The 18,991-nt window shown below is 55.8% G+C and overlaps 1 protein-coding gene across 4 annotated transcripts in view; it reads right to left on the bottom strand.

Annotated features, from left to right (window-relative positions):
- STEAP3 (STEAP3 metalloreductase) overlaps positions 1-18,991 on the bottom strand; it is a 43,564-nt gene continuing 24,573 nt past the window's right edge. For 3 of the 4 annotated variants that reach the window (XM_008258478.4, XM_008258479.4, XM_002712380.5), the window contains exons 4-5: positions 12,149-12,313; positions 1-5,387 (exon numbers count right to left, since the gene is read on the bottom strand). In XM_008258478.4, the coding sequence (XP_008256700.3) occupies positions 5,106-5,387; positions 12,149-12,313 (447 nt within the window). In that variant the 3' untranslated portion in view covers positions 1-5,105. Of the gene's footprint in view, positions 5,388-8,074; positions 8,388-12,148; positions 12,314-18,991 lie in introns of those variants that run through there. The other variant, XM_017342792.3, reaches the window with a different exon arrangement.

Below are 18,991 nucleotides of genomic sequence, written 5' to 3'. Positions count from 1 at the left end.
TTTAGTTCAATGTCATTGTATTTATCTTAAAACCAACTTACTGGGGCTGGTTCTATGGCGTAGCGGGTAAAGCCGCCGCCTGCAGTGCAGGCATCCCATATAGGTGCCAGTTCGAGTCCTGGATGCTTTACTTCCCATCCAGCTCTCTGCTATGGCCTAGGAAAGCAGAAGAAGATGGCCCAAGTGCTTGGGCCCCTGCACCCACGTGGGAGACCTGGAAAAAACTCCTGACTCCTGGCTTCTGATCAGTGCAGCTCTGGCCATTGTGGTCATTTGGGGAGTGAACCAGCGGATAGAAGGCTTCTCTCTCTCTCTGCCTCTCTGTAACTCTGCCTTCCAAATAAATAAATAAATATTTTTAAAAAACCTTATTTGTTTAAGATTATTAATATTATCTTTATTATTGCTATTATATTCCTAGGCATATTTTAGTGTAAGTTTCTTCATCTTTATTCCTACTCTATGTTTCAGTTAAGGCCTTAAATTGATTCTACAAAATTATATGCATGGATAGACTGTATTATCTCCAAATTTTATCTCAGTGAGCAAAAACCTTTGTTAGAAAGTCGGTGTAGGTCTGATGGTGTTAAGCCTTTCTCTTCCAGTGGTGCCGGGGTTCTCTGTGTATCGAGGGCAGAGAAGCGACCCAGGACACAAAACCTTCTGTTCCTACAGGTCAGCGTCACTGCTTTGGGAAAAGCTCAACTTAGCAAGGAGCTGAGCGGTAGCTTCCTGTCTTCCACCGCTGTGAGCTGTTCTGGGCACTGCTTGGTTCTTTCGTGATCCACCTTCCCAGGAGGCATCTCCCCCTCGTCTCCTGACTTCCTTGCCAACCTGACTCCGCCAGCATTAAATAGAGGGGGACACAGGGTAGCAAAGCCAACCTATAAGCACAAGCTTTTCTTTGCCTTGAACGTTTTCGTAGTGAAGTTATTTCTTGGCCGCAGTTATTTCTTTGGGGAAGTCTTTACCTGCTCTGCCACAGCACCGGCTTCATCCCCTACCTTTAAAAAGGACAAAGAGAGGGAACAGCGGGTAAAGCCACTGCCTGCAGCACCAACATCCTGGCTGCTCTACTTCAGATCCAGCTCCCTGCTAATGTGCCTGGGAAAAGCAGCGGAAGATGGCCCAAGAGTTTGGGGCCCTGTACCCTTATGGGAGACCCAGAAGAGGCATCTGGATCCTGGCTTCAGCCAGGCTTAGTCATAGCCACTGTGGCCATTTGGGGAGTGAACCAGTGGAGGAAAGACCTCTCTTTGTCTCCCCTTCTCTCTCTGTAACTCTGCCTTTCAAATAAATAAATAAGTAAATAAATTTTTAAAAATAATAAAAGACAAAGAGGTTGTAACAGCATGGGCGGCCTGGACATCATGCCAGGGGAAGCAAGTTATGGGCAAGTCAGCAGGGCACTGGTTCGGTTCACAGGGGATAGGCAACCCTAAAGTCCTATGTTATTGGCATTAAGAGGGTAGAAACAATCCAATTGTGATGTTCAGCAGGTGAGCCTCCTGGGAGGGCCTTGGGTTGCTGGGGGCAGTGCTTGCCAGAGGTCAGCTTGAGTTGGGCCCAGCCACGCTCTCTACTTCCTGGCCCGCCACGTGATTCTTCCTCTGACATGCTCCAACTCCCCCACTGCCGCCTTCCTCAGAGGCCACGCCAGTGGGGCCAGCCTATTTTGAACTTGAGCCTCCAAGATGGTGAGTCCATCTTTTTCCCCTTCCTAAATAGCTTGTTCCGGGCATTCAGTTATCCTGGCAAAAAGCCTACCACTATGCATCCCAGCCGGCCTTGTCCCCTGGACCTTGCCCATTTCCTCTTCCCTGGCCTGGCACCGGGGCCCTGCACAGATCGTGTTTACCATGGCAGCCCCAACACCGTGCACGCTGCCCAGTGAACAGCAGGCCCCTATCAGAGGGCTCGTGGTGCCTGACACTCACGGGAGGTTAGCTGTTTGTGTGTCTTCTCAGACAAGGGGGCAAAAACCAAAATACACAAACCACAAAATACAAAAACCACATTACACGGCATTGACTTGAAACACCAATCCCAGACCGTGGCATTTAGGATTTCTGGAGCACAGGGGCTGAGGCACGTTTGCAGCCAGAGGCGCAGGGAATTGCCCAGGCTGTGTGGAGCGACTCGCTTTGCTGGGGCTGCTGCTGTGTCCAGCTGTCTGGAGAGGTAGGGAAGAACGGCAGCAGACACAAGGTCAGGGTCAAGTGCACGGCCTTCCTGCCTTTCATGGGCTGTAGCTGACAGGCCCTCTGCCCCACCTGTCCCCTCCTGCCACTCACCTCAGGTTGGAGGGAGGGGACTCTGCTATGGCTTGGCATGAGTCCAGGGAGGGTGGGAGAAGGCGGGCAGCCAGCACTCACCAGCGTTGGCGTCATCGGTGGGTGTGCGTTGCCCATGTTCTCCTTGCTTCTCACCAGCAGGAGATCCACGGGCCCTCGTGAGCCAAGCAGGTGCTAAAACCTCTGCTTACCCACTTCTCAGTAAGGCTCTCTGCCTGCGGCGGATGCTCCACCAGGGCCAATTTGTAAGTCAGCCTTGGCGAGGCAGGTGGAAAGCCAGCCTCCCCTCAACCATTGCTTCCCTCCCTGCCACGGGCTTTTGTTTTCCCCTGTGTGGGCTTTTGTTTTCCACTCTGCTTTTTTTTTTTTTTTTTTTTTTTGACAGACAGAGTGGACAGTGAGAGAGAGCCCTCCAATGGCCGCTGCGGCCGGCGCATCGTGCTGATCTGAAGCCAGGAGCCAGGTGCTTTTCCTGGTCTTCCATGGGGTGCAGGGCCCAAGCACTTGGGCCATCCTCCACTGCACTCCTGGGCCACAGCAGAGAGCTGGCCTGGAAGAGGGGCAACCGGGACAGAATCCAGCGCCCCGACTGGGACTAGAACCCGGTGTACCGGTGCTGCAAGGTGGAGAATTAGCCTAGTGAGCTGCTGCGCCGGCCTCCCCTCTGCTCTTCACAGAAGGACCCTAACTGTGCTCCCCAGATGAGCCTGGCCCCTCCCAGCACTGTCTGCTCTGCCTCCGCCAGCCCCAGCCCCGGTCTCTGCATCCCATCAACAGAGGCCTCTGACCCAGGGCACCCATGTGCACCCCACCTCTTTGTGTTCAAAGGTGTCTGGGTGGCAAATCACCCTGCCCCTGCGGGGCTGGCGGGCTCCCCAGGAACAGCTGTTGCTCCAAGTGGGGGAGGTGAAGCCAGTTCAGCCCAGATTGGTGAGGAGCCCTGCAGGGGGTAGAAGACACACATCCTGAGGCCCTGGTGTGGTCCCGCCTCTTGTGTTTTGGGGCGGTAGCATTTGAGCTCTGGAGCTTCAGTGGGAAAGACCCTCCCTGCTTATTGCAATATAATCCAGTAGAGCCCCATGCCCACAGGGCATGCGTTCTTTTTTTTTTTTTAAATATGTATTTTATTTATTTGAAAGACAGAGTTACAGAGAGAGGTAGAGCCAGAGAGAGAGAGAGAGAGGTCTTCCATTCCGCTGGTTCACTCCCCAAATGACTGCAATAGCCAGAGCTGAGCTGATCCAAAGCCAGGAGCCAGGAGCTTCTTCCAGGTCTCCCACGTGGGTGAGGGGCCCAAGGACTTGGGCCATCTTCTACTGCTTTCCCAGGCCATAGCAGAGAGCTGGATCAGAAGTGGAGCAGCTGGGACTCGAACAGGCACCCATCTGGGATGCTGGCCCTGCAGGCTGGGGTTTTAACCGGCACCGCCACAGTGCTGGCCCCATGGGCATGCGCATGCGTTCTAAGACCATCCCCCAACCCCCGCCATGGGCCGCCTGGCACTGGGGCCGGTACAGAATCCTATGTATACTATGGTTTTTACTATACAGACTTAGGCTGAAGTTTAATTTATCCATTAGGCACCAGAAAAGCTGAGCCGTAACTCCTAACGAAATGGAACAATGATAACCATATCCTGGAAGGAAGTTATGCACGTTCGCATTCTCTCCTGGAAGAGTCCAGATGAACAGCAATACTCTCAGATCACAGCTGACAATGGGGACTGAGACCGCACCGTGGAGAACGAGCCCACGGGTATCAGGGCCGACTGCACCCCGGGAGCGGGGACCTGGAGCCGGGGTGGTTTTCCGGGTATACCTCTGCCCAGTGGCGGCAGATGAAACTTGAAGGGGTCTCCATTCTTTCCCCACGAGGCTGACTTTGCACCCCCCCCCCCCCCACCAAGGGCAGGGTCCAGGAAGAGGGCTCAGCTCTGATAGGGAGGGAGTCTCTTGTCGTGTCCCCCCCACCCCCCCGCCCCCAGCCCCGGCCTGCTTTCTAAAGGGTCTGCTCTGCGCCTGCCGGGTGATGTTCTCACCAAGGACGGGAAGGTGAGAAGGCATCCAGCAGCCTAATGGAGAGAGAGAGAGCGATCACACCTGCCCTCAAGCCAGCGCTAATTACCGCGCTCTGGCCGGGAGGGGGACTTCACACTCCTACAGGTGGATCAATTTGCAGGCTCTATGGTGACTTCTGACTTTCAGGAGGAAAAGTGCCTCCCCAGCTCAGGAAGCATTAGAACAAAAGCCAGACACAGGGAAGCAGGCACAGATTCCAGGCCCACTGGGTGCCTGCACCTCTGCAGGTCCTGAGCCTCCCGCTGCTGCCCATGGTGGAGGAAGGAGGAAGTGCCCCCCACCCCCATTGCCCCTGCCCAGGTCAACTTTATCCCGCCCACCGGGGTGGGCTCCAGGCAGGGCTGTTGCCCTCCCAGCCCCCTTAGAGCACCAGGTCTGCACAAGCCTTGGGGAGGGAGCAAAAGGGGCAGGGGTGAGTCGGATGCATCAAAGCCAAAGCCTCTTCTGTACAGAGTGCAACGCACTGCTCTTCTCCTGACACTGGCTTTGAAACCTACAAGGTGAACTCTCAGGGAGGCAACTTTTCAGCTAAGCAGAGTCACTATGCTGCTCTCTGTAGGAAACATATGTACATCCAGCATCACACAGCCGTGTGTCGATGTGAACAGCACCGCACACGTGTGTGTCCCAAGAATTCCAACCGCAAACCACCCATCCACGTGCAAGGACGCCATCCCGCACTGTCCAGGAAAAACAACCCCAACAGGCCCCCTTCTGGGGCCCGTGTGGCCCCTCACACGTGGCTGGTCTTCTCCACAGGGGTGTTGTCTGTGGGTGGCGTGAACTTGAGGGCGCTGCCCTTCTCCCAGCCCCTGCGGATCCTGGCGAGTCTGCGGCTGAGGCAGGGCAGGAGGAAGAGGCCCTTGGCCAGGATGACGACGCAGGGCACCAGCAGCGTGAGGGTGAAGGTGGGTGGCAGGTAGAACTTGTAGCGGCTCTCCTCGAAGGCGCGCGTCCAGCCGTAGGTGAGCGTGTGCAGGGTGCTCAACACCAGGGCCACGAAGCCCAGCGTGGACTGTGGAGGGAGAGAGGGCTGGAATGAGGCCGGGTGATGACAACCACAGCTGGTCTGCTCCTCTGCTGGCTTTGGGACTCAGGGCTCTGGGTTCAGATCTCAGGTCTATCCCTTCCTGTAGGTGCAACCTTACTACTGGGGACCTAAATAAACTCTGAGCCTCAGTCACCCAAGCTGTAAAATGGGAATGATGCTTCTACACTGTTGCTGTGTAAGGACTGAACCATTTGCGTGCATTTTTTTTTTAAGATTTTTTTTATTTGATAGGTAGAGTTATAGACAGTGAGGGAGAGAGACAGAGAGAAAGGTCTTCCTTCGGTTGGTTCACTCCCCAAATGGCCTACAGCCGGCGCACTGCACTGATCCGAAGCCAGGAGCCAGGTGCTTCTTCCTGGTCTCCCACGCGGGTGCAGGGGCCCAAGCACCTGGGCTATCCCGAACTGCCTTCCTGGGACAGCAGAGAGCTGGACTGGAAGAGAAGCAACTGGGACTAGAACCCGGCGCCCATATGGGATGCCAGCGCCACAGGCGGAGGATTAACCAAGTGAGCCACAGCGCCGGCCCCCATTCGTGTGCACTTGATAGCGATGTTCTTCCCCTAGCTGGTGTTTGCACTTCTGGTGGCTGCCCAATGATTTTAAGGCTTTCCAAGAAGTTTAAAAACTGTTGGCCAGTTTTGTGTCTATTTTAATGGATATTGCAGCGACAGGTATCTGCCAGCATTACCAAAATTGTGACTTCACAGATTAACATCTGTCTGGCACAAGTGGCTGAAGGTGCCGCCTAAGGTGCTAATTCCCATATAGACCCTGGTTCAAGTCCTGGCTGCTCCACTTCCCATCCAGCTCCCTGCTAATGGCCTAGGAAAGCAGTGGAAGACAGCCCAAGCGCTTGGGTCCCTGCACCCTCATGGGAGACAGGGATGGAGCTCCAGGCTCTTGGCTGTGGCCTGGCCCAGCCCTGGCCATGAAGGCCATTTAGGAAGTAAACCAGAGCATGGAAGATGTCTCTCTGTTTAAAAAAATTTTTAAACATATACAACATCAGTAAGACACCAAAGCCAACAAGATCCCCAGTCTCCATCTTTCCTTGCCATGTCTGGTTCTCATTCCATTCTTTCTGACATGCTGGCTATACATGGCTACTGGGAAACCTGGTTGGCTCCTGCTGTCCTACGGTTAATTGGTAGGTGACTTAAATGCAATCAGCATCCAAATACAAGCTCCTTTGACTGTGAGTCACCTGTAGAGAAACCCAGTCACTTCCAGAAGTGACCATCAAGAATTAGATATTTCTGGGGCTGGCGCTGTGGCATAGCAGGTTGAGCTGCTGCCCGGGATGCCAGCATCCCATGCGGGTGCCGGTTCAAGTCCTGGCTGCTCCACTTCTGATCCAGTTCCCTGGTCATGTGCCTGGGAAAACATTGGAAGATGATCCAAGTACTTGGGCCCCTGCACCTGAGTGGGAGACCCACATGAAACACCTGGCTCCTGGCTTCAGCCTGGCCCAGCCCTGGCCAGTGTGGCCATTTGGGGAGTGAACCACTAGAGGGAAGCTCTTTTTCTCTCTCTTTCTGTAACTCCGCTTTTCAAGTAAATAAATAAATCTTTTTAAAAAATGTACTTATTTCCTGTGACCTGGGTCTCACTGACTTTTTCTCCATTCTGATCTCATGATGGAAAACTGGGGTTGAGAGGATGCCAGCGTGACCATGGGGGCTAAGTCTCCAACAGTCTATCAGTCACTCCAACAGTCTATCAGTCCCCAAACTGGTGGCCCTCCTGCCTCTATCGTTGTAGAGTTGCCGGGGCGGCTGAGACGGGCGGGGCTGGTGAGTGCTTTGTACCACCAAGTCCCAGGAGGCTGCTTGCAAACCTGCTGCACACTGAAGTCACCGGGGGAGCCTGAGACACACAGATGCCCATGTCTTCCCCCAGAAACTCAGAGTAAGAGGTCTGGGGTGAGGCTTGGGCACCTGTTTTTAAGGTGCAGCCAATGATGCTAACGTGCAGCCAGGACTCAGCCACTCATTTAGGGGATACTCGTCACCCAGGTGTTTGTAGTTGCCGGGTGAGATGCGTACCAGGGTTCCTGAGCCCAGGTCAGGGGACTGGGGGTGCCTGGGCCCACCTGTTCCTCAGACCAAGACCCACTGAGGGCCTCGGGGTGTCCTCACCTGGCAGAGAGGGGCGTCCCAGACAAGGCAACCCTCTCTGGCTTAGGAAGCGGCTCTGGTGGCTCTCGTGAGGCCTTGACTACACCCCTGGGCGCCGTGTCCTGCGGCCCCTGCGTGGACCACCATCCCCCAGCCCCTGGTCAGGAGAGTGAGGAACTGTGTTGGGCATGCATGACCCTGCATGGGGACAGCGAGGGGATGCTATTCCTGAACCCGGCAGCAAGTCCACCCCTCCCTTTCATACATCTGCATCACTCTGCCTCCCAAGACCCACTCCCCCCCCAACACACACACCCAGTGCAGACAGCAGGGAGCCCCAGCCTTGGGCCAAGGGTTCATAGCAAGGGCTGCCGGCCAAGGGCTAGTCAACAACAAAGGGCCTTGTGACTTCACAGTCCCACTGGGAGACGCCCGGACACTCTGGGCAAGTTTGCTTCCCTAAGACTCTCTCTCCTTGGAAATGATTTGTACATCACACAGCAGCCAAAGGAGGCCAAAAGAGGGCGAGGGATTGTCAGTGGGGGCAATTAATAACCTCCCAGGCAAGGGCCATTTTTATTGCGTGCAAGCTCGTTAGCAAGAAAAGCAACAGCTGGGTCGGTGGCCGCTGCTAGCGGTGCTCAATTACTGTGGCGTGAAGGGGCTCTGGTCGATGGCTCACGAAGCTGGGGCCAGGCTGGTCTCTGTCATTATCACAGGTAGCGGCCGAGGTGGCCAAGGTCCCAGCTGGGGCCTCTAACTCTGGAGTGGAACGAATGTGCTCTGTGCTGCGAACTAGTTCCTCTGTGCCGGTGAGCTGCTCTGGCGTGGGTGAAATATCTGACCTGGAAATCAAATGGTATTTAACCGGCTGAATTAGGAGTGCTTAGCAGAGCCCAAGTCAAACAAGAATGTCCAAAGACATAACACACCCACATTCAAAGCTTTGCAAACAGCCTCGGGAGGAAAAGGGTGATGGCCAGCACAGTCCTGTCTTTGTTGGAATCCTCGCACTTGGCTACGGAAGTCCCTGCGGACAGGGGCCAGCCCAGGCCCCCCCGAGCGCCACGGCCAGCCCCACAGCCGGCTCCCAGTGATCATGGTTGCTATGCTTGTGTTTGTTTGGCTGAGTTTCCTTGGGCTGCTCCTCGCTGGCCATGCCCCCTTCACGGGAGAAGGCCACAGCTTCCCTTAGGAATCACCGGGCCGTGAGTGAGCGTGGGCATACCCCCTGCACTTGCCCCTGCCCAGCTCAAATCCTCCCGACAACTACATGAGTGGCCAGGGGCAAGGGGGACAGACTGGAGCTCTGAGAGGCTCAGAATCGTGTCTGCTGGAGCAGGACAGGTGAGTGGGGTCTTGGGACTGACAGCCAGGTCTGCTGGGTACAGCTGCACAGGCGCCTAAGGGTCAGGAGGCAGCTGCAGAGACACCCATGCGGGTTAGGGCAGGGTACCCGTATTTTTCTGAGTGCTCTGTAGCTTCCAGCCTTTCAGATGGCGGCTTGCAGTTAAGAATTGCATTTTGGGGGCTGGCCCTGTGGCGTAGTGGGCTAAGCCTCCACCTGCGGCCATAGGTATCTCATATGGGCACTGGTTCGAGTCCTGGCTTCTCTACTTCCAATCCAGCTCCCTGGGAAAGCAGTGGAGGATGGCTGGAATGCTTGGGCCCCTGCACTCCATGGGAGACCCAGAAGAAGCTCCTGGCTTCAGCCTGGCCCAGCCCTGGTCAGTGAAGCCATTTGGGAAGTGAAGCAGCAGATGAAGACCTCTGTCTGTCTGTCTCTCTCTCCCTCTCTGTAACTCTGGCTTTCAAATAAATAAATTAAATTTTGAAAAAAAAAAAAAAAAAGAAACTGTATTTCATTACAGCCCAGGAGACAGGCAAGTATCCCAGTGTGTTTATAACTATAGAATTGATAGAAAAACAACAGAAGACCTATCCTAACCACATGCAAAACACTCTCCAGTGCCATTCTATTGTCTCATTTTAAAATGCTTGACCCTGGGGTGGCTGTGGCTTGGTGGGTAAAACTGCTGCCTGCAGTGCCCCTAGCCCCTATGGGCACTGGTTCAAGTCCTGGCTGCTCCACTTCCGATCCAGCTCTCTGCTATGGCCTGGGGAAGCAGTAGAAGATGGCCCAAGTGCTTGAGCCCCTGCACCTGTATGGGAGACCAGAAGAAGCTCCTGACTCCTGGCTTCAGATTGGCGCAACTCTAGCCCTTGTGGCCAATTGGGGAGTGAAGCAGCGGATGGAAGACCTCTCTCTCTGCCTCTCCTCTCTCCATGTAACTCTGACTTTCAAATAAATACAATCTTTTAAAATAAAATAAAATGCTTGACCCACTAGTGTGTGTCTACCGCAGTTCACAAACCCTGGCCTGGATGACTGGATGACTACAACCTTCCACTGAACTCAGAATGGGCAGTGGGTAGCTTAGCCAGGGATAATGCGAACACGAGGCCAGTCCCCTAGGTGTAACAGCAAAATGCCGTCTCTTTTCCTTTTACACATGACTTCTTGCTGTGGTGCCACAAAAATCCCTGTAGAGCGTCACCTCCATTTTTCAGGAGTGTGAACTGAGGCTCCGGGAGGGGACACGGAGCTCCCCTGGTCATGGAACAAGGGCCTGAGTGGGCAGAGCGGGGCCCCCGGGTGCCGATGGTGCCTCTTCCAGATCTGTGCTGCGGGGAGACACAGTGGTTGGGTTTCGTGGCTGCTGTGCAGGCATGTTTGTTTTCTGCAAATAAAACCTTGCCTTTCTACCCACCTAACTCCTGCAGGGGCAGAGGACTCTCCTGTTTTCATTTTCACCCTTCACTGTGTAAAGCAGAGCGCAGCTGCGGGGTCCCAGTCACTTTTGCTAACAGAATCAAATCCCCCGGTTTTCTCCAGCAGCCTGAGCCGGGGCATGTAATCTCCAGCTGCTTAAGGGAGCAGCCTGCTGCCGAGGGGAGCAGCCTACGGCCCTGCTCTAATTGTGGACAAACTGTGTATCCAGGAGACTCCAGCCGGGAACAGGAAAATCCTAGATTTGGGTGCGAGACCCAGGGGGATTAGTGGCAGCTAAATCGCATTCATTTTCTGCCCTTCTTCTGCTAGCACTTGTCAGCCGGAGCACCCCTCCAGGGGCCTTCGGAGAGGGGCAAAGCGGCGAGATTCATGAACAGATAGACACGTGCTAACGAAACAAGCAACCCCGACCGTGTGTTGCTGCAAGGTAGGGTAAGGGCCCCCAGTTAGGAGCCATGACTGGGTTGCATGAGAGCACTACATTCTCACTGCCCCTCAGTCCTGGCTGCACCGAGACGACACTCTGCAGATGCTCCGTTGCAAGTGGGAGTGGGCAGGACAACTGTTCTCCGCCCTGATCCAATGCGAGGCAGGATCCGGCATTACTCAGCTGCCATCCCAGGAGCGGATAAGTTAATCCACCAACACTGACGGCTCTCCTGGTGTGCAGAGCAGCGGGAAATGCCAGAGAACTGTAAGCAATGTCTCGGAGGTCACTGTCATCGGAACGTGGCTCCGCCTGTCCCCTCGCGTCCATCCCAGGCCTCGCCTGCCTGCTGTCTGGGTGCAGGAATGTTTGCTGAGTGAACAAATGCATGAGGACCCTCTGGCCACCAGCAGCTGTGTGCTGGGGGCGGGGTGGGGGGGGGAGCTGTGATCTGGGGATAAAGGAGAGGGAGGGTGCCGGGGTGCTGGTGCTCCCACAAGTCTGGTTAACAAAGGTTTATTGGTTCTGGGGTCTTTTGATGCAGGGATAAGGGAAGGAGCTAGATTAGGGCCTCCCGCTGGGAGCCACACCTCCCCTGGCCCTGTGGAGTCCTCTCCGCCTACCTGTCAGTCAAATAACCTCTTTCCCAGGATGTAGCTCCCTCTACCTGGGACCTAAGGGAGGTGCCATGTAACCACTCTCCTTTCCAACTGGGAGGGGCTCTCTCTCTCTCTATTTCCCTCCCCCATTCTTTCCCTTCCTGGCCCCCTGTACCCCTGAACAATGCCCACGTGTGTGTGTGTGTGTGTGTGCGCGCACGAGAGAGAGATTTCCTCACCTTTTACGTAAACTGTCAATTGTGCGTTGTATCTGTCCCTGCACTTAAGGTGCTTTAATGCCTTGGACCCGCCCACCAGGAAGCCAATCTTTTCTCCAGTTTATTGGCCCCCACACCTCCTGTTGCTCTGCACTGTCCTTTGCGAAAGGACCATGTCGCATCCCTGGTCAGCGGGCTCCTCATGCTCCCCTCCCACTCGCCCTGCGTGAATCCAGCAGTCTAGAGACCAGCTAGGCGCATTCCCCAGCTCACCAAGTCCCACCCAGACCAGCAGAGGTCCTGCAATAGTGTGCACTGGATTTGTTTAGGGAGATCAAGAACTATGGAAACAGGATGCATGACTCAGTGTCCCATGTTCTGTTCTCTGGCTTCCCCAGCGTCAGAAGGATGAACCTGCCCCAGGCAGGCCCTTCATTTTGAGACTTGGGCGGGCCCTGGCCCCAGCATCCCATGGAGGCAGTGCACAGAGGGAGGGACAGAGGCTTGTCCGTGACAAGCGGCCAGGGCCCCGCTGCGCATGCTCACTAGCAGGCGAGATGGAGTTTACCTGAACGAAGTTGAACTCCCTCCAGTTGAGTGAGTTTGCGATGGATGGCAGCGAGGTGACGGCCAGCAGGGACAGCGTGCCGAGGGCCAGCACGCCCAGGGAGAGGTAGATCTCCATCCGCCAGACTTCCTCCTCCACCCACAGGTGGCTCTTGTTGGCCAAGACCTGGCATGGATGGAAGGAAAACCATAAGGTGCCTGGCAAAGGCTGGTGGGGCCCTAGGATGTGGGCGAGCACCACTTAAGGATGAGAGAGACAGAGAGAGAGAGAGAGAGAGCTCCCATCTGCTACTTCACTTCCCAAATGCCCTCAACAGTCACAGCTGAGCTAGGCCAAGGCCAACAACTGGGAACTTAACCCAGGTCTCGCACGTGGATGGCAGGGACTCGCCTGCTCGATCCAGCACCTGTCGCACACTGGCTAAAAGCTGGCATCAGGAGCAGAGCCAGGACTCGAACCCGGGCCCTGCAACATGGGTTGTGGGTATCCCAAGTGGCATCTTCACCATTGTGCCAAACATCCACCCCTCCAGGCACTAACTCACTTAATCCTCACCAGCACCCCATGAGGTAGAGGTCCCCGTTCTCCCATTTTACAGACAAAGAAAACGAGGCAAGGCCCTTCCCCACTTCACATGTGGGTTCTAGAGATGGGATGAGGACTCTCGGGGGGTGGCTCTGCAGACATGGGCTCTCGGTGGCTGGGGACATCTGCCTGGGGAATGGCCAACCAGAGCAGGGAGTCAGAGAGCCACAGGCTACACAGTCCCACAGAGCACGACTCTCACTCCACGGGCTGCTGGCTGCAGCCCAGGACAGGAGACAGAAGCTGTCGGGCTCACCCCCTGCCGACCGCCTCCCCTCCCAGCTGGCCTCATCCTGGGCCCCGCTTCCAGGTCCCCCAAGCAGACCCTGTTGACACTGACTTCACCCTCCCACATTTCCTGATCCCAAGTCCCTGGGACACCCCCTCTCTCCCCGACCCTGTGCACACTTGTCTGTTTCTGTCTGAGGCACACAGCTCTGGCTCACCTGCCGCCAGGCCTCAGTCACACACCCACTCATGGAGCTCAGCAAGCACTTCTGAAGCGCCTACTGTGTGCCAGGTCCGAGGCTGCACCTACTGTGTGCCAAGGTCCAAGGCTGCAGAGTTCCTTGGACAGCAGCTCTCACAGGACTCCGAGTGCCCACAGCTGAGCTGCTCCTGGGCCCCTGTCCTCCCTGGCCCAGGGCATGCAGGAGGCTGAGCTGGGGTCAAGGTCAAGGCCCAGGTGGCAGAGCTCCTGCCCGTGCGGGTGTTGGCTGAGAAAGACCAGGACACGCTGGTACTGGGATTCTCTCCACAGGACAAGACGGCGCCGCCACGAGAAACCGAGAGGCACGACCCTGCTTCCTGAGTCTTACCCACATGGGGCTTCTGAGGAAGTCTTAGAACATAAGCCCAGTTACCAGAAAAAATATTAACAGAGGAAACCAGGGGCTGAGCAAAAAACAGCTCAAGAGCTTATGAGAGAGGAAGTGGAAAGAAACTCCTGCGGCGCTTTTTTCTGCAATTCGGGAAAAACGATTGTCTTGAGTCTATGTTAGGGCGGGCTCACGAATGTCGGGGTCTGTGAGTCACAAAGGACCAGGAGTCTGCTCCTTCTTCTTTTTAAAAAACGCAGTATTTGGGGGCTGGTGCTGTGGCATAGTGGGTTCAGCCACCACCTGTAGCACTGGCATCCCATATGGACACAGGTTCGAGTCCCGGCTGCTCCACTTCTGATCCAGCTCCCTGCTAATGCCTGGGAAAACAGGGGAGGATGGCCCAAGTGCTTGGGCCCCTGCACCCATATGGGAGACTTGGATGTAGCTCCTGGCTTCAGCCTGACTCAGCCCTGGCCGTTGCAGCCATTTGGGGAGCAAACTAGGCGATAAAAGACCTCTGTCTGTCTGTCTCTCTCTCCCTCTCTGTAACTCTGGCTTTCAATCTCTCTTTCTCTCTCTCTCCCCCCTCTCTCTGTAACTCTACCTTTCAAATAAGTAAATCTTTAGAAACAAGTATTACTTTTTAAAATTTTTATTTGTTGATTTGAGAGGGAGAGAGAAAGAGGGTACTGCCATCTACTGGTTTACCCCTCAACTGCTCACAACAGCCCCCAGCCAGGGCTGAAGCCAGGAGCCAGGAACTCAATCCAGGTCTCCCATATGGGTGACAGGAACCCAACTGCTTGAGCCACCACCTGCTGCCTCCCGAGGTGCACATTAGCAGGGAGCTGGAGTGAGGAGCCAGAGCTGGGTATCGAACCCAGGCCCTCCAAAATGGACCGGCATCTTAACTGCCCCAGGATCCCCCTTCTTTCTGTCCTGACCACGAGTCACAGGAACCCTGATTTCTCTAGCCGAGCGATGTGGATTAGGCAGTGCTGAGACTCTGCCTCGGCCTGTGCACCTGCCGTGGCGGAAGCTGGCACCCCCCCCCCCCCCGATGGTGCGGCCAGCCCTCCATCACGGCGGCCCGGCTCTTACTCACTCCTCGCAGCGCTAACAACTTCTGCTGGGTAACTCATCTCCGCCCGGGGTGTTTGTTCCCCTGGCGGCACTTCATTAGTCACTGCTGTCTGCGTCTCGGTAGGATCAGGCAGTTAATGTCACAAGTCGGGCTGTGGATGATTCTAGCGCACAGCACAGCGCCTTGCAAATGTCTTGTTTTTTTCCTTCAGCTTTGCCACTCCGCAGGGATGCTGGGGAGGGGGAGAGGTAGGCAGGGGAGCCGTGCACGGCGAGCAGCCTGCTGGAGGGCCTGGACCCTGGCCACGTTTAATCACATGTGGGATTTGTCCCCCACCTGGCACTGCACCCAGAGCTCCCCAGCGAGCAGCGGCACACCTACCTGGCCACCTGGGATGTAGACTTCTTAAAAATTTTATCTATTCATTTATCTGCCGAGGCCGTGTGAGAAAGAGAGAGAGATGACTTCCATCTGCTGGTTCATTCCTCAAAGGGCTCCAACTGAAGTCAGGAGCCAGGAATGAAATCCAGGGCTTCCATGTGGGTGGCAGGAGCCCAGACACTTGAGCCACCCCAGCTGCATTAGCCGGGTCTGCATTAGCAGGAAGCTGGAGTTGGGAGCCAGAGCTGGGAATTGAACCCAGGGCACTGTGATGTGGACTTCAGGAGTCTTAACTGCTAGGCCAAATGCCCCTGTGAGGTAGACCAGATAGCTCATCACTTCCAGCTGGAAGCTGGCACTCAGGTGTGGGGTTTCCTCCCCCTCCAGGTGGCAGGCTGGTCGCTGTGGGATCCAGGGCTGGGAGGACCAGTGTGGCCGATCTCCAGGGAAGAGAGGGGTGCCCACCACCTGCCAGCCCGGAGCAGAGCGGGCTGAAGGCGCAGCCTGTGTCGCAGTGCCCAAGCCTGGACGCTGGGGCTGATGCTGCCGCTGGAGGGTGGTCACAAAGCCATGGACGGTCCTGTCTGTGGTTAACGACACGGCTGTGTCTCTCTCACAGGCACACGGCGGGGCTTCCCAGGCGGCTGGCGCTGCTGTTCCTGGTGACAGCTCGGCAGCTGCACTTGTTCTCGCCCCAAGCTTCACATGCACTCATCTTAAGAAATAAGTGCCTGGTACTGGTATCGTGGTGGCCAATTTCACAGTCAGTCACTCAACAAACACATGCTGGGATTCTGTCAGGAACCATGGACCTGCTGGCAGAGGTCAGTAGGGTCCTTTTGCTTTTTACTTGCTAAACTTTTTATTTGGTGGTGCATTAAGCCCTTGACTATAATGCGCATTAAAAATATGCTATCTCAAAAGCTAAAGAAAGAGAAAAATGAAAGGGAGAGGGAAGGAGGGAGGGAGTATCATTATAATTCTAGAATTCTGGGGCCAGTGCTGTGGCGCAGCGGGTTAATGCCCTGGCCGGAAGCACCGGCATCCCATATGGGCGCTGGTTCGAGACCCAGCTGCTCCACTTCCAATCCAGCTCTCTGCTATGGCCTGGGAAAGCAGTAGAAGATGGCCCAAGTGCTTGGGCCCTTCACCCACGTGGGAGACCCGGAAGAAGCTCCTGGTTCCTGGCTTCGGATCGGCGCAGCTCTGGCTGTTGTGGCCATTTGGGGAGTGAACCATCGAATGGAAGACCTCTCTCTCTCTCTCTCTCTCTCTTTCTCTCTCTGCCTCTCCTCTCTCTGTGTAACTCTGACTTTCAAATAGAAAATAAATATTTAAAAAATTGTAGAATTCTATCTATGAACTATACTGAATCTGTTAAAAACTAGAAATAAAAAACCTAAAAATAAAAATAAAGTTAACAAAGAAACTGAAAAAGGGTTTATTATTTGAAAGACAGAGAGACAGAGAGAGGGAGAGATCTTCCATCTGCTGGTTCACTCCCCAAATAGCTGCAACAGCCAGGTCTGGGCCAAGCCAAAGCCAGAAACCTGGAACTCTATCTGGCCATCTCATGTTGGTGGCAGAGGCCCAAGCACTTGGACCATCTTCTGCTGGCTTCCCAGGTACATTAGCAGGGGGCCGAACCAGCGCTCCAGTAAGCGGCCCAGCCTGCTGCACCACAGCGCCGGCCCGTGGGTGGAACGGGAACTTGCCAGGCTCCAAGGTGTGCTGGGGTGGGTATCTCACACCACGAGGAATGAGCTCTGCCCATCTAGAGAACCACACGGAACACGTGTGGGACACATCACCAGGGAAGTGGGGGAGGTGAGGCTGGGAGGCAGCATGGCTCCCAGCCAGGGGTCTCCCAAGGACAGCAGGGGTCACGAAGGCATGTGGGCAGTGACGTGGTTCAGAACGGCATGTTCAGTGACAGCTACACGCAGATGAGATCTGGGCGAGGGGAACTGGAGAGCAGCACACAGGCTTTGATCTCGATCTTTGATTTCCATCTTGGAACGCAGCCCCAGGGACCCGCACAGCAATCAGAAAGCGCCGTCCACATGCCAGCTATTGCTCGTCATCACCGAGCTGCCCACCTCGCTCTCCAAGCTTTGCTCTGCAGCTCGGCATGGCCATGCCGCCAACTCTGCAGACGTGAGTGCTCTGAGCAGCTCCTGGAGGGGCTCGCTGTGTCCAAGCTGAGGTGCTCCCCTTTCCCAGAGGGCTGGGGCTGGGCGTGTGCATGTGGGGGGGGGGGCATTCCAGGGCGGGTGTATCCTGGGGAGGCAAGGAAAGCCACCACCAGGCAGAACAGCCTGGGTGCCCAGGCATCCACTGGGGCAGCTCACGTCTCCAAGCTGAACCCATCTCTGCCGTCTCCCCAGACACACCCCCAGCAGCCTGGCATGTGCGTGTGTGTGTGTGTGTGTGTGTGTGTGTGTGTGTGTAGTGAGATGGGGAGGGGTAGCTGCCTGGCACCACCCACCAGTGCCTGCGGCCCCAGAGGGCTTTTGAATGCAGGGGAAATGAGCTCCCCTGAGCCCCTCTGTGCCCTGGTGCCTGCATCGAACCAAAACTGGGTTCACACAAAATCCAAGAGAGCCTTGGCCAGGCAGAGAAATTAGAGAAAGGCACTGGGTTGTGAGGGAGGCAGGGGCAGGATTTGGGGGGTGGGGGTACTGCCGGCTTCCCCACCACTGCCAGCTCAGAGACGGGCTCCCACACACAGGGCTGGGCGCCCCCACTCAGATCCACTCCCTCCTGGGCACAGTCCTTGTACCGTCGGCTCCTGAGGAGCCCCATGGAGCCTCTGGCTGAGCCGTCTGCTCTTTATAAAAGTGAATGAGAAAATATCCTCCAAGCAGCAAAGACACCAGCACCAGGAGAGACCTTGCTGTGCACACAGGGCCCTGGGGACCTGCCCAAGGTCGGGGTCTCTGTGCTCCGCAGTGAGGCTGCAGGACAGCAGCCCCCACGCCGCACTGTTCCAGCTGCGGCAGGAGCCAAGACCGGCTGCATCTTTCTTACTCCTTTCCGTGGCCAGGGGACCTGGGAGAGCAGGTGCTCAGGGAACGAGTGCATTTACCCCACTGTTAATTTTTTGGATTTACCTTCCCTGGAGAGAGCCATGGATATGGAGTGGGAATAGCTGGATCTGAATCCCAGCTCTGACACTTCCTGGCTGTGTGACTTTGGTCATGTCACTCAACCTCTCTGTGCCTATACGCATGGGATGAGATAAGAGCGAAGGGAATTCAGGGTGGGCACACAAAGCGCTTAGAGTGGCACCTGGAACACAGCAAGCTCTTTCTAAGGGTGCGTGACTGTAGTTTCTGCTCAGTTCCAGAAGGCAACTTGCTTCTGTGCCCGAAGTCTGTGGTTCTTCCCTTCTGCTGGGAAAGTCTGAGCCCACAGAAGCCGTGACGCCAGGTGTCCGTGGGTGGGGAGGGCTGAGGGCAGCTGAGAAGCTGCCGGCAGGGGAGCAGGAACCCATTGTGGGGGGGGGCTGCTGTTTCCAAGCCTCGCTAGCGGAGCCCCAGTGCCCGGCCCTCCGAGGGGACGGCTGCGGGGAATGTGTGGGCAGGAATGGGAGGAGCTCCAGGGACGCCCCTGGCTGGGACTGGGTGTGGGGTGCGTGCAAGCATCCCACTGGACACCTGCCATGTGACTTGAGCCCTGGACTGGGCAGGACCCGTGCACTGACCGTGGACATGGAAGTCCAAGGTTGGGGTCTTGTTATTTAACGAAGGGCAGTGCTGCTGCAGACCTGGGCTTGTGAGCCGGGAGCGAGCACTAGGGCTGGTCTGTCACCATGGGTGCAGGGGCCACGTCATGCCACCCACGTTCCCAGCCTGGTGCGGCCCCACAGCCCTCCACCTCCTGGGAATCCTGCTGGCTCAAGAGCACCATGTGGGTTTTTGAGAAATGAATGAATATATAAATAAAAACCCCAAACCCAAATCATTCGAT

The sequence above is a fragment of the Oryctolagus cuniculus genome, chromosome 3 (assembly GCF_964237555.1).
Source record: "Oryctolagus cuniculus chromosome 3, mOryCun1.1, whole genome shotgun sequence".
In the NCBI taxonomy this organism is placed as follows: domain Eukaryota; kingdom Metazoa; phylum Chordata; class Mammalia; order Lagomorpha; family Leporidae; genus Oryctolagus; species Oryctolagus cuniculus.
This window is presented reverse-complemented; position numbering and strand designations above follow the sequence as displayed.